Source organism: Solea solea, chromosome 16 (assembly GCF_958295425.1).
Source record: "Solea solea chromosome 16, fSolSol10.1, whole genome shotgun sequence".
Lineage (NCBI taxonomy): Eukaryota > Metazoa > Chordata > Actinopteri > Pleuronectiformes > Soleidae > Solea > Solea solea.
Window position 1 is genome coordinate 8,862,773 of NC_081149.1, and position 15,393 is coordinate 8,878,165.

At 38.1% G+C, this 15,393-nt stretch overlaps 1 protein-coding gene across 1 annotated transcript; it reads left to right on the forward strand.

The window, feature by feature from the left end:
- Positions 1-2,179: 2,179 nt before the first annotated feature.
- arf2a (ADP-ribosylation factor 2a) lies at positions 2,180-9,307 on the forward strand. The gene is made up of 5 exons (XM_058654209.1): positions 2,180-2,349; positions 5,503-5,657; positions 5,759-5,869; positions 5,992-6,116; positions 7,278-9,307. The coding sequence occupies exons 1-5, from the start codon at positions 2,195-2,197 to the stop codon at positions 7,437-7,439; spliced, it is 708 nt and encodes a 235-aa protein (XP_058510192.1). The 5' UTR covers positions 2,180-2,194; the 3' UTR covers positions 7,440-9,307.
- Positions 9,308-15,393: the final 6,086 nt, after the last annotated feature.

Consider the following 15,393-nt stretch of genomic DNA (forward strand, 5'->3'; position numbering starts at 1 on the left):
GTTAGCTGTTGTCGTGAACACTAAAAATACTTAGTTTAGTGTTTTTATTACAGTTATTGTTACAGTTGTTATTTGTGAGTCGGCGACAGGCTGTACACTGAGAGGATTAATGCTGCCCTCCACAGGTTGAAGTCCTGAATCACAGTTCTTGTTCGCTGTTGGTTTTCCCCTTAAATCAGCAAAAATGTCCCAAAAAAGTCAGTCAGTCATCATCTACCGCTTTATCCTCCACCAGAGGGTCGCGGGGGGTGATGTACCAATCTCAGCTACATCGGGCAGCAGTCCATCGCAGGGCCACACACAGATAGAGAGAAACAACCATTCACTCTCACACTCACTCCAGTGTCCAATTTACCTAATCCCCACATTGCATGTTTTTGGACTGTGGGAGGAAGCCGGAGAACCCGGAGAACCCGGAGGGAACCCACGCACACATGCAGGGAGAACATGCAAACTCCATGCAGAAAGGCCCTTGTTCCAACCGGGGCTCGAACCCGGGTCTTCTCACTGCAAGGCAAGAGTGCTAACCACTACACCACCGTGTGGCCCGTCCCAAAAAAGTGATAGATTTAAATATATCTTCTTAAAATGCATATATCTAAACTATATTTAATTAATTTTGATAGACCCTCTTGTTATTTTTTTCTAAATATTTTATGTAACACTAATTAGTGACGCTGGCGTGTGATCTATCTCAGACCAAGAGACAAACAAGGACAAGTAAAATCATTTCTCTCAAATGTTACTAACCTGGAATATGATTTACAAATACAACTGATCTCCTCACAGATTTATGATTTGAACAACAGCTAGAATTTGTACAAAAATAAATCTCTACAATGGTAGTTTAACAATGACATCACAATGCTTCTTGGCTATTTCCCTTTAAGTGGTGCTACATTACTAAGGAAAATGCTAAAACCTGCCAAATCTTCTCCTCCAATGTCAAACAGCTTATTCTGCTATTGACTCCCGTTTGGTGTCGTTAATTGGATTGGATGATTGAAGTCTGAAGAAACAAGACATATTATTGGCAATTTAACAGTTTATTGACTTAACAAACAGGGGCCACAGTCGCATGTGAAAGAACCATACAGAGCCACAACAGCCGGGCACCTCCTTCTCCTCCTCCTCATGCTGGTCACCAGCTTGGTCACACTTATGTTGTGGGATGGCATCCCATTATGCAACCAGCATTTGTCACAAGTCAGCCAACGTGGTTGTGTTGGTCACTCTGGCACAAGTAGTTTCTAATGAACCCCGCTCTGTGGCAGTGAGTGCCATGGATAGAGTGCCGTCCCAGACTATGGCAATATGGGATTGCCACTGGTTGCAGAATCTCATCTCGGTATCTCCCTGCATTACGATTGCCTCCAATGATGACAAACCTTGTTTTTCCAGTGAGGGAAATACATGTAATCCCCCTGCATCCTGTTTCTAGAAACCTGTTATTCCTGTTTAGAGTCAGTAACAGAATAAGCTGTTTGGCATCAGCAGAGAAGATTTGGCAAGTTCTTCATGGGCGCAACCCACACATGCATTGTCCTTACAAATGTGGCACCACTTAAATGGGAAATAAACCGGCTTTCCAACGGTATGAGATGTATTGCCAAGGAGCATTGTTAGAACAAATTAATAATCGACCAAAAACAAATGTCCTTACTTTTTATGGTAAGGCCAAGGCAGTCCACTCTTTCATCCAAAAATGTAAAATCGTCAGAACTAAACCCTGTATAAATAATGAAGAACAAGTTTTTGCTTAGAAGCATTTGCCAAGAATGCTTGTCATGTTGGTGCGCTCTGTACACAGGGCATAAAATTTACCCAGCTAACAATTTTTTGTTCCTAGAACGTTGGGGAACGTTACCTTTTGGTTGTGGGAACCTTCCCTGAAGGTTCACCCCCTAGGTTGTCATGTAAAGTTTTCCCAACGTTCCCCTATATCCCCTTTGTCAAAACCTTCATACAACCTTTATAGAATGTTCTCTTTTGGTTCCCAGAACGTTTCCCTAATGTTGCTTTGTCACAACCTTCATAGAACATTATTTTGGTTACATTAACATGACAGCATTTGGTGCATATTATACACTAATTTATTATTTGTAGTCTTACTCTTACATGAAACAGCTACATACCTGCACAAAACGCCCAAGTTTGGCTTGCATCAGCACTCCGCATTCTCTGATCGGCAGTGATGCGGCATTTCGTCTTTCTAACTGCCATTAAACGCACCACGAAGAAGAACGAAGGGGCGGATGACGACGACGAAAACGACGACGACGGCACTGTCAAACGCCATTTTATTGTCAGACACAAGCAGCGGAGAAGGGTCGAAAATCGCTACACAAGGTAAAACTACAAAATTTACTTACTTCAATTAACACCCGAATGGCAAATATACACATTGTAGTAGTATTTAAAAAATAGAGGCCACGAAAACGCAATTTTATGTGTACAGGAGGCTATAGGTCGTTGGTGGTTGAAGTTCTTTAGCAGTTTCCTTAGCAGTTTAACTTAGCACGGCTGTAGAAGTTTAAAGCATTTAAAGTGTAAATCGCCTGGGCCTTTGGTTGACTTAATAACCATATAATGTATCAGCCATTATGTGTATATACCGAGTCATGTCTGTGCTTTTAATAATCCAATGTCCGTAGTGAGTCATTAAACGCAGTTTCGCTAGCATGCTAGCTGCATGCTAAGCAATCGCTACGTGATGTCTGTTGAAGTATCGTTTACTTTACTGAATTGTTGGTATAATATAAACAAAAGTGCGTCAACTATTTGAACCTATAGTGTAGCCACTACTAAAGATGGCGCTTTAACCGACACATTTTATTTTACCATGTACATAAGAACATGCTTTGTGGATTCTAAAACTTCTACTGCAGCGCACTTCTTTTCACTTTCTCATTAATTGTGCCTCACAAGTACTTAGTAATGTTAAATACTTTAACATTAATTGTATCTCATAAACTATTTCTGTCACCCATGCTTTTGAATGGTCAACAACACCTTTGCGTCCTGTTCGTAGAAACCGGTTATTCCTGTTGACTCAAAAGAGAATCTATGCAACATGGTCTCGGTATTGGTTTGAGAACCTGTATGCTTACCTTACTCATGCCGATTATTATATTATCGGCGATTAAGCAGTGACATTGATTCTAGCCAATTTCTGTTATCGGTAGAATCGTGACGGGATGGATATTTAAGGTGACTGACTTAAATGCAATATATACAGTTCGAGTGACTTATTTTCACTCGGGAGATAGTGATTTTATGATCTTATTCATGTTTTTCCACTACAGAATATTAGCTAAACATATCTTTGCTGTTTGATTTTGTTGATGAGTAATCACATGGAACCTTGTGTCTCCTCTGTATCCTTAAGTGACACGCTTACAGATCTTAACCAGTTAAAATAGAATATGAATGAATGGATGAAGAGATGGCAGTGAATGAGCTCATGAACAACTGGCTTAGTTGACCAGAAAATCAATATGCATTGAAACATTTTGTCAAATGTATTTATTTATAACTGCAGTTTCCTCTTCCCAGTTTGTGTTGTCAGATGCTTCTTTAAATGAACACTTAAATGTGAAAACTGAATCAACAATTTGTGAAGGAATTGGTAATGACACAATTTTTATCTGCAGCCCAAGCAGGTACCTTGTGACAGTAACATCAACATTGAGCACCACCTCTTGGTGTCAGTCCATTGGAACATATGGACTTTTTTCTTTACATTGTTGGATAATAACTATAGAGAAAAGAGGTGTAAGCTGTAATTATTTTAATTTTGTTTAACGGTAGATATGTTGCCCAGAATACAGCACTGCCTTAATCACTGAGTTTAAAGAATGTGCCCCCCCCCCCCCCTTTTTTTTTTACATTCTGGTGCTTATCTTTATTTCACTGGCCTCCTGTAATATGCAGCCAAGCCAAACAAGCTGGGGCACATTATCTGTAGTTGTCAACATTGTACAAGCATCTGTACAATTTTGGGAGAAACGTAATGTTATTTTCAGCACCTTGATCACTTAATTACTGCTGGACTCTGTTGCTTGTTAATTTTGTTAATTACACATTTTCTGATATTACTAAGGGTTGCAGATTGACAAAATGTCACACAGACAGAATGTTGATGGGAACAATTGTTGTCTAAGACAGATTAGTCATTAAATCAGTGTCAATGTGAGAACATACTTTATATAATTTTGTATTTTTCTTGATAAGAGACTTGCATCACTGTGCAATGGGAGATTTTGATGTTATTTTTCACTGTCGTTTGGTTTGTCATCGTTAATTGATACAGTTTTGTGATGGGTGTCTGTTTGTTTGTTTTTTGGTCATGTTATACACTAAATGATAAATAAACTACTCCTTGTTATGAAAGAAAATTATTTGGGAAACTAAACAGGTATTTATGCATTCAAACATATCGTACAAAGCAGACAAAGACTGTGCATTCTTGATTCCTCAGCTATGTAGCTCAACCTGACTGTTAAGTGAAGGTAACTGATTATCTGGTTGATCTGAAGGGGTTCTTGTGTTCCAACCAGCCTCAGTACTCTACATCCTCTTGCAACGTTTGTCTCTGTCATAAGTAAGTGGTTATTTTTCACACCACATCGAAAATACATAGAAACTTAAATCAATTGGTACCTTGGGTCAAAAAGAAAACAAACCAACAATTTCTGTTTTTGTACCAATGCAATTATTACAAACTACAACAACTCGACCCAAAACTAATTTGCTGTGCAACCCACTGGGCAAGGAGTATCCTGGTCTTTGCCGTGAGCAAAGTCTAAGACATGAGCTCCACTAAATTATGAAAGGATCACAGAGACTCATTTGACACCTCCGTGTATCAGCTGAGCTCATCGGAGCTGCACGGCACACTCGTGATTTATGTTTTTATTTGGGATGGATTATAGTCTTCAATTGCCCCCTTAAAAGCACAAAAAGGCATCAAGAAAAATATATTTATAATTGCACCTCCTAAGTGGGGAATTTGGACACTGTTTTTTCGCAACCTTTAAAAACTAAAAGGTTTGTTATTACAAAGAGAGAAATTAGAGAATAAAGCGGTAGACGATGAATGAATATCATGAGGTTGTTGGAAATAACCAACCCTGGTCTACGGTACCCAACCCTAAGGATGTTATAATTGCATGTATTTGTATGCCAGCATTACATTTGTTTTGAGTTGGCAGTCACTGTGTTTTAAGGTCAAGCCTTTTGGGCTTATTTTTATGGGGTTAATAGGACTTGAGAGAAAGCAGAGGAGATAGTTTTTCATTGAAATGCATATGTACATTTGTATTTGGTTTACTGCATTACTCCAGTAATCGGACACAGTATTTATTTAATTTTAAAGCAACATTTCTAACACGATCAGCTCCTGAAGGTCGACCTCTTTGATATCTGGCAATGTCTGCAGTAAGATAAAATATTTAGAGCTCTGACCTTGCTTAGTGTTCAATATTCTTTGTCTTTTCATAGGTCAGCCAAGATGGGAAATTTTCAAAGCCTTTTTAAATCATTCTTTGGCAAGAAAGAGATGAGGATACTTATGGTTGGACTGGATGCTGCTGGAAAGACCACTATCCTGTACAAACTCAAACTGGGAGAAATTGTTACCACTATTCCTACCATTGGTGAGTCTTCTCCATCTTCAGTAGTGTGGCACTAAAGAGGAAGTACCACCTTCCAGTAAACTCAGACATGTATAATAGCTGTTTTTTCCTTGCATGTGCAGGTTTTAATGTTGAGACAGTGGAATACAAGTCCATCAGTTTCACAGTGTGGGATGTCGGTGGCCAGGATAAGATCAGGCCACTTTGGAGGCATTACTTCCAAAACACACAAGGTAAGGAGCCTCCTGATATTACCACACTGGTTTCTTTGGTGTTGCCCAATTGGTAGTTAAATCCTCCATTACACACAAAGCCCTTATTCTTTCTTTCACAAAGACCCTTTTCCCTTTCTCAGGCCTCATCTTCGTTGTGGACAGCAATGACAGGGAGCGAGTTAACGAGGCAAGGGAAGAGCTTAATCGTATGTTGTCTGAGGACGAGCTGAGGGATGCTGTGCTTCTTGTGTTTGCCAACAAACAGGTACAATTTTGTAGCTGTCATTTGCAGAAAAAAATATCACTTAACTAATTCAACCAGTGAATTCATTTTAATGATGATCATAATAATCAAACTTCTATAACTTTTTCGGGTCATTCAAAACAACTAAACAAAATAACAAAAGGGGGTAAGTCTCTCTGTAAGTCTAATCTTGATCGAAACAATGTCACAATCTTGACCTTTGAAAGCAAAGGTGGAATTGAGGATTTAACCACACCCCTATTGTGACATCTCCCAAAAAACATGTTACCTCCACCTTTTCAACTATGGTCCCGGCTCTTCTCGGCAAGACACAGCATGGTTTAGGTTGCTTTTCCACTACAAAAAAAGTACCTACTCAACTTGGGTGGAGTCATCACTGTACGGCTGTATGAATCTGCAGTGACTGCGTTTTACATGCGACACACACAAGTGACTAGTGTCTGTCTCCTCAGACAGAGGAAACTGAGTTCTGATGTGTTGTGGACAGGAATTCCAGAGGGTAGTAGCAGCGAAGGCGAGGAAGGCTCGGTCCCGTAATCAATGATAAACCCCATATAGGAAACTCGCTACCAGAAGATGACCTTATTAGTATAATTAATTCTAGTAGTTAGTGGCTGTATTATTACAATTGTTATTAATATTAATATTTTTTCGTACATCTGTTATTTCCTTGATTACTTAGTATAAAAAAACTAAGGATACAAATATCGGGATAATAATCAATATCATTAACTAATTTGAAGCTTTCTCAACATCAGTGACATCTGAGTATGTAAAACAATATTTCTATAAACGGATAACATTGAAATCAAAGTATCTTTCCCTGTTGCCAATTAATCATTCATTAATAATGCATTATCATAATTGCAATAATAATCAAAGTAATTATGATATGAAGTGAGGGCACCTATATTTTTGTTAAACTTGTTAACTTTAAAATGAGGACATCACAAAGTTTGATTTTACAGCCCACACATTGGGACGCATTGGACTAATTATTGCAGCTGTAACCCAAACTTTATTTAATTCATAAACCGGATATGATATAAATGCCACTTTCAGTATTGCCGTTTCATTATACAGAGACATTACGGAGTAACCGGTGTAATTGAGGAAAGTTGTTTTTTTGTCTTGTTTAAAAGTTAAGTTTTCTGCTTCCAGGACCTGCCCAATGCCTGCAATGCAGCTGAGATCACCGAAAAGCTTGGTCTACCCGGTCTGCGCAATCGCAATTGGTATATCCAGGCCACATGTGCCACCAGTGGAGATGGTCTCTATGAGGGCCTGGACTGGCTCTCGCAGGAGCTAAAAAATTTGAAATGATGCTTCTGTCTCCTCCCTGCCTGTCATGTCTCATGTCTAATGTATAGGGAAACCGCTGGTCCAAATCCTCCTCATTCCTCTTTTCCTCTTTTTTCCCACTGAAGAGTGGTACCATGGGCCAGCACTCGCTCCCTTGCATCTGTGTACTGTGTGGGTTTTTCCTTCTGGATGATTGAAAGAGTGTGTTGTATGTGTGAGCAGAGTGGGAGCAGCCCTGCCGTGCCTTGACCACAGTTTTCTTTCAAACATCTCCTGCCTTCAGTGTTGGTACATCGAAAGATACAGGTTTCCACAAAGTCCACTGTCATCGGTCTACGGCGTTTGTTAAAAAGAACGACTGCACACAGCATTAAGGTCTGTATAACTGTTTCTCAATCGCCACAGAGACACTGTCAATGTATATTTAAGTAAAATGGCTGACACGATCATGTCATGTTATTTTGAGAGTTGTTTTTTTATTTTTTTTGCACATTTAAGTTTTAACTCTAGCAACAGACACTGGAATACGTGACTCCATCTGATCTTTCAGAATACAGTATATATCCAAATTCTTCAGCCTGTAGATCCTGTCGGGTTACAATGTTGTCATTCTGCAGCCACTTTTTTCTTTTTCTATCCAGCCCATCCCACCCTGCTAAACCTGACTGTACATACAGGTTTAGAAGGATCCACCATGGCTGTTACTAGAAGAAATAAACATTCTACTTTGTGTTTTGAGTGTAGGTACAGCTTATATAGTGGATGTGTTTTGTGGATTCCAGCTACATAAGGCCTTTTTTGTGGCGTTGCTCCCACTCTGGATTCTTATTTACTCATTATCTTGTGTTCTCTTGTGCGTAGTTCTTTTGGTAAGGGGCTGTTCTGTATTATTATTATTATTATAATAATTATTATTATTATTATTGTTATTATTATTATTATTATTATTTTATTTTATTTTCACATTGATAAAAGCCTGACCTGAAATGCTCTTGGGACCAATTAGTTTGATTCTGGATTTGCCTGCACAGTGTGAAATCCTCCCACTATTTTCCAGAGGGTGCACACATCCTCTTGACCAAATCATTAGTGCTGTGACAGACATTACATTTTGAGTTTTAAATATTTTTGCTAACCTCACTGTAAATGCATGTTTTCCCTTGCATATATCCAGGGTTTTTGTCTCGAGTTTTATTTTTTTTATATTTTGTCCCTCTGATGCCGCTTGCACAGGTCTCATCCGCTTGCACAACAAGGGCTCGAGTGAAGCCTTTGCAGGGGTCTTAAAGGCAATAATCCTCCCTATGGCTCTACACCAGCTGACAGTTAAAATGTACAATTGAGAATGTTACATCAGTTCTACCAGTAATTGATTACCACACAACCCACCCATCCCCCCCAAATGCTCCTGCAGTTATTAAGGAAACAAACTTGGAACCGTGCACACCCTGTAATGAGTAAAAATGACCCTAAGGTCATAATATCACTCTGACCTCTAAAAGGGAAGATTATTTCCCCTTCTGTGTTGTTGTTGTTTTTTTTGTTTTGTTTTTCTATAACGTGATGTTTTCTTGGAAAAACTTGGTAACTCAATGACTAATCCCTTTGGCTTTCTGTATCTTTACATTATGGTGTTTTCTCCAGATGCATTACATAATCAGGCATATGGCAAGAAATACAGATGTATGCAATACTACATGAGGAAATGTATCCTAACAACTGCGTCCACCTACTCATGTTCACATGTGAAGCTTTAATTTTTCAAAGACGGTTTATGTACAGATGACATGGTATGTGCATATGTATTTCTTAAGTACCTTTTAATGCTTTTTCTAAACTACTATTGTAACAGCTGATAAATGCACTATAATAAAGAGATCTCTATTGTATATGTCCGCACAGGCTTCCCTCATTGGAAAAACTTTGATTTCGTGGCAATTACACGAGACGTAATAATACGATTATACGAGGCTGGGCTGAAATACGTGTTTCAACTTCAGGTACCTTCGTCTCCTGATATAAATATGAACTCATTCTGGGAGAATAAAAACGATTCATTATCCCAGAACGATTCATACAGTCGTATCGTGCTTGTACACTACAATTAAAAAATTATAATTTAATCTTTAATTCCAGCCAGTTTTACACACCTTAAAAGCTACCATTTAAAGTAGGGGTCTCGAGGGGGGCAGTCAAGTGGGAGGATATCTATATTTGTGACAATATTTCACAGAATTTCACAATAAGTGTCTGTTGACACGGAATAAATATTTATTTAATACAAAATCTATTACTTCAAAAACATCTAGCAGTAACTATCAGTGTTCAAATACTTTGTTACTGTACTTGAGTACAAAATTGACAGATCTGTACTGTATCTCTAGATATCTTTGTTACTACCAAATAAAAATCAGAAGAACAGTTGGAAATGGTCTGTATTTATAAACCACTTTTCTGTCTTGATGTGGCAGTTTTGCAATTCGCACGGTGCGACATAGGGTTAAGTGTCTTGCTCAAGGACATATATAGGCTGGCAGAGCTGGAAATTGAACCCACAGCCCTACAGTTGAAAGACAACTGGCCCTACCACTGAGCTACCATGTCTCGATCTGAACACCTCCCCTTTTTTTGTAATACTTTTACTTCTGAAACGTAAGAACATTTTATATCAGAAAATTACTTTTGATACGTACAGTAAATGTCATATACTTTAAGACTTTTACTTCTAGTGAAGTAATTTTCTGGTAAGATACCTTTTAGATACTTTATACAAGACTGCTCATTATGTCTTGATATTATAGATTTTTTTTTATTGCCAGTCAAAGGCATATAAAACCTCATCAGCCACTTCACGTATGTTTAATGCCTCTGGCGTCGTCAAAGGTGTGACAGGTGTCACAAATGTGCTCTGCCTCTCCGGAGCATATTTTCCTTCCCGGTGAAATGTATGAAACACGACACTGTCACCATCTTCAGTGTGTTCCCCGTCAGTCAGCTGTACACTCGTCTGTCCTCCTGAGGTTATTTTTCACAACGCCACATCATGATGTTCTGCAGAGCTCTGTCACTGACAGCATGGCAAATCCAAAAGCGTGTTTAAGTTCTTGCACACCACATCTTGACATCCGGTGTGAAGATTTCTCTTGCCAGCGCTCACTCCCAGAAAGAATGTCAGTCTCTCTCAGTGTGCAACCAGGGAGAAGAAATTATTAAAAAAAAAGCACTGCTGATGAAATAATCATAATGATTTAATTAGTTTCCTTGATGTTAATTGCAGTTTGTAAAAACACAGACGATACACCTGAAGGTTGCCATTGTCAGGTGGAATCAGTAATCATGTTTGCTGTAATAAATATTTAAGCCTCACAAACAAAGAGGTGTGTAAAAAAAATACACCAAGGTTATAATAGTTACGGATATGGGTTTCATTTAGTTTTGACTTTTTGTTTTTAAATTCAGTTCTAATTAGTTGTGAGAGTGGGTTTGCTAGTTTTTATTTGTTTGTTAATGCTTACTTTTGTTTAGTTTTGATTAGTATTCGTGTAAGTTTTAGTTTATTTTGTAATATGGAGTATTTGCCAGGTTTTAAAAATGTATTTAGGACAAATGAACAACCATCACTGAATCAAATATAACAGTCTTCAAGAAATTAGAGAAATCAAGAAAACATAAATAATAATAAATAACCCTCATGAGACACATCTACTAACAACATAACAAATGTTGTGTTTAACTTGCATAGCTGTACTGTATGTCCCACATTGTAATCTAAAAACAAATTCAACACATTTTAACAGAATGAACCTTTCAAAATTGCCGGCAGAGAATAAAAATAAATACACCTAATTTAAACCCAAAAGGATTATGTATGAAATTAATTTACGAAGACGATAACTAAGCACATTTCCGCTACAATTTTAGTTAGTTTTGTAAACACACAATTCAGTTTAAGTGAGTTATTGTTTTTTTTTTTTTTTTTTTTTAAACTAGTTTTTATTTTTATGTCAGTTAACGAAAATGTTTTGTTCAATTTTAGTTTTCGTTAGTTTTCCTTAACTATAATAACCTTGGACCGCACTAATGTTACCATTGTTACCATATAGATTAATACCAGATGCCTTTCATATACCAGATTTGTGTGGTACTGGTCAAGCAGCACGATATGAAAAGTTGAATTATTATATTCTCTATTTTCAGTTTTGATAATATTCCATCGCTGTGTTGTCGAGCTGGTTTTCAGACAACACTGCGCACTGACTGCTTTATTTTCACTGTTTGGTTAATCACTTCCTTTCTTGAATGAATTGATAATGAAAAACAATCTCAAGTTGCATTACAATAATTAATTGTTAGTGTGATATTACACGTGTCTTCACACTGGTACGAACAGCTACAGGAGGCAAACCCATCTCTGCACAAGAGAAATGATTAAAACTGACACCTGTGGAAGTCAGAAAATTAATTAATAATAAATATTTTAGAGTTGCAGGCTCTGACTGTGACCACTGGAGGGCAGCGGACACTTGAGAACAAATGACAACGACCTGTACTCTGTCCATTCTTCATTGTATGTGACATATTAGAGATTAAGCACACACTCTGAAAAAGCCCTTTAAAATTGTGGGACCTGGACAAAATGTCCCCACAAGGTCAAATGTCCCCACAAGGTCAAATGTCCCCACAAAGATAGTTTTTCTTTTAATGTTTTTTGGACCTCTTATCAGGACGCTGCATTGACATTGACTCCATTCATTCAGTTTGACAGCCTAACCACATATATGTATGTATATGTAGCGTTCCTCCTTTTTATAACTTGTGTATTTTTGCAAACACTCATGTCCCGGTGTTTTTGTTTCCCTGATTGTATTTTCATTTTTTATCCCTTGTAACATCAACCTGCCAAGGGACTACAGGCGGAAAATTAGCTTCAGGCCACAACCGGGCACATTTACATTTTAATGTTTATTAATATGCATCGTCCGTTTCCTTAAATAGATAAATAGATAAATAAAACAAACAAAAAACAGTTAACCATGTCTAAACCTAACCCTTAACATAATGTCAGTTCAAATCTTAACCCTAAACTTTTACCAGTTCCTCAGAATGTTCGTGTTCTGCCTCTTTGGACCAGGACCATTTGGACTAAACTGCTCCTAACGAGGCCAGTGTTTATGCTCGAAAAATAGAGGTAAAAAATACAAACACACACACACACACACACACACACACACACACACACAGAATAAACTTAAAATCACGTTGCTGTGTTTGTTTAATTCGCATTCTGTTACAAATTTGACCCGTTTTTGTTATAATTTACCGAAACACAGTGAAGAGCATTGTGGGGCTTTTATTTGTTTTGAAGGAAGTCACTTGGACATTGATTTTGAGGTTTTGTCAATTTCATTTACCTTTTGCAATCCCAACTTCTTCTGTTGTTTTTGGGAATGAGACATATATCTCTCTGTCTGATCACATGACACATTTATCTCTAAAACAAAAAACTATATTTTTTTGGGGGGGGGGGGGTGACGTGGCCCTTTAATTGTGTTGTTGTATTTCCGTAGTAATAGATATTTACAAAGACAGTAAAATACAAAATACTCACTTTAAATGCTGCAGACGATACAATCCCCTACATAAGGTGCTACGTAAATGCAGTGTGTGTAAAACGTATAATTTTTTTTTAAAATGTCAACTACTCAAGTACAGTATGAGTTACTTATCCTTGTACTTGAGTGGATGTTTTGCGGCAACGTGCACTGAGTTCAAATCTGCTCGTCAGCACGTCAAGTCACTCCACAGCTCTCTGGGGATGCATAAAGGGATATTGCAACACGTTGGGCAGAAAGTTTTAGACGAGATTGATCACCGATCCACACAGGTACATGTCGCATATTCAGACAATGATGGGAATCATTTTTAAAAGAAGTGCCTCGTCTCTGACAGACCTGAAGCACAACTTTAGTGTAATAATGAGACTGATGGTCTCAGCGGCGACACTGCAGGACACACAGTGACAGTGAAGGCAAGGGTATCCCCCCCCACCCTCTCCTCTTTTTCCACCCTATCTAGTTTTCAGGTGGCCTATTCTCAATAGACTTGTTACCTTGGAAACAGGACCTTATGTATTTATAGAGAGCGACTGAGCAGACATGGAGAAAGGAGAGCAGGAAACAAGACATGGGCGGATACAGGTTTTTTAACACGCTGGGATTACAAAGAGGCACGATGAAGAAGTCATTCAGTGTTGTCAACGAACGGGAGGGGATTATTCTTGTTAACCCGGAGCCGCAGATCTAAGGCATTTTCACTTGTTCATTTGACATCATGTTTTCTACAAAACCAAACTCTATCTGTCTATGAGGTTCCCCCTGATATTAAGCAAAACCGGAATGGCCTGAAATAATTCAAATAAGATATGTAGAGTCACAGTCTCCATCCACAGCGTGCTCCTCTTGACCTTTAGCAGCTGCTCTCTGGGGATCTCTGTGATCCAGAAAATCTCTCCCTGTGTTTTTTATTATCTTCCTTATTTTGCAATGTTATTATTTATTTGGCAAATAATTTACCCTAAATACCCACATTTAAACTAAATCTCAACCTAATTCCAACCTTTAACCAAGTCTTAACCCTACAAAAGTGCTATATTGTTGTGGGGACCAGACAAAAATATGTCCCTCATGTAGTGTGTCCAGGTTATTGGTAATTAATTGCTAAAGGGAACAGTGGAGCGTCTGAAGCTTATATTTACGCCATGCAGTTTTGTCATATTAGTTATTTTGAATTTTAAATAAAAAGGGTTGTAGTGTAAAATATTATAGTACTGTACAATGCAGTTTAAGTTACACCACCAACCACCTTTTCATGTGCATGTAAAAATGATTTTTGGCGTGCAGAAGTCACAGAAGGTGCTCAGCAGTGAGCCTGTCGCTGCCGGGGTGGTGTTTTTAAACCCTGACCATCCACCCACTCACACCAAAGAAAACAGACTTCACTGCTGACTACTCCTTTTTTTTCTTTTATTATTTATTTATCTTTTTCTTTTCTTTTTTTTACATCATCACTGGCCTTTCACATCGCCATGGCAACGCAGGATTTGTCCAGCTGACTGGCAGCAGACCGGTGCTGAGGCCAAGAACTCTTTGATTTCTCAGTACAGATGCAGTTGAAGCGACGTGAAAAACAACACGCGTCATACAAATCCATCACCCGAGAAATGTACAAGTGTTTTCCATGCACTTGTGCCCCGCCACAATAAAATACACACACGCACAAGGAGATAAGGAAACACTGTCATAAAACAGATCTAATGAAATCCAAATAAATAATAATAATGATGATAATAATAATAACAATAATGATAATGATAATAATAATAATAAATAAGCATAATTATAAATGAAATAAAAATAAGTGTAAAGGGAACCTGACTGTACTTGCCCTGACCTGAAGGTTGACGGTACAAGTCCCTGCCAGGTCAAGGGTGTTGGGTACACCTGAGCTCATTGTTAATTGGTGACTCTAAATCAGAGGTCTGAAACTGAAATGACCATGCGGGCCACTATCAGGGGACAGGAGAGCGCCAAACCTTAAAATTATATCACTACTTTTCTTTGTGGTATAGCAAAAACGCCATTTGTGGTGATATTTCACACAATTTCAAAATAAAAGTCTTTGTTTTCGTTGTCAAATGGTATATAGTTCACGATAAAAACAAAACAAAATGTAATTACCATGCAAGATAAATGTATAAATATCAAAAACACATTAAGCATGAAATCATAAGTTTGACACCTCAGCTCTAAACTGACCCCAGTGGGTTGTGTCAGGAAGGAAATCTGGCGTAAAAATCTCTGCCAAACCACGTGTGCGGATCATCTGCTGTGGCGACTACAAGACAGGGAGAAGCTGAAAGTAACAAACAACAACAACACAAAACCCCATGAAATACTTATAAAGGAATAAATAAGTA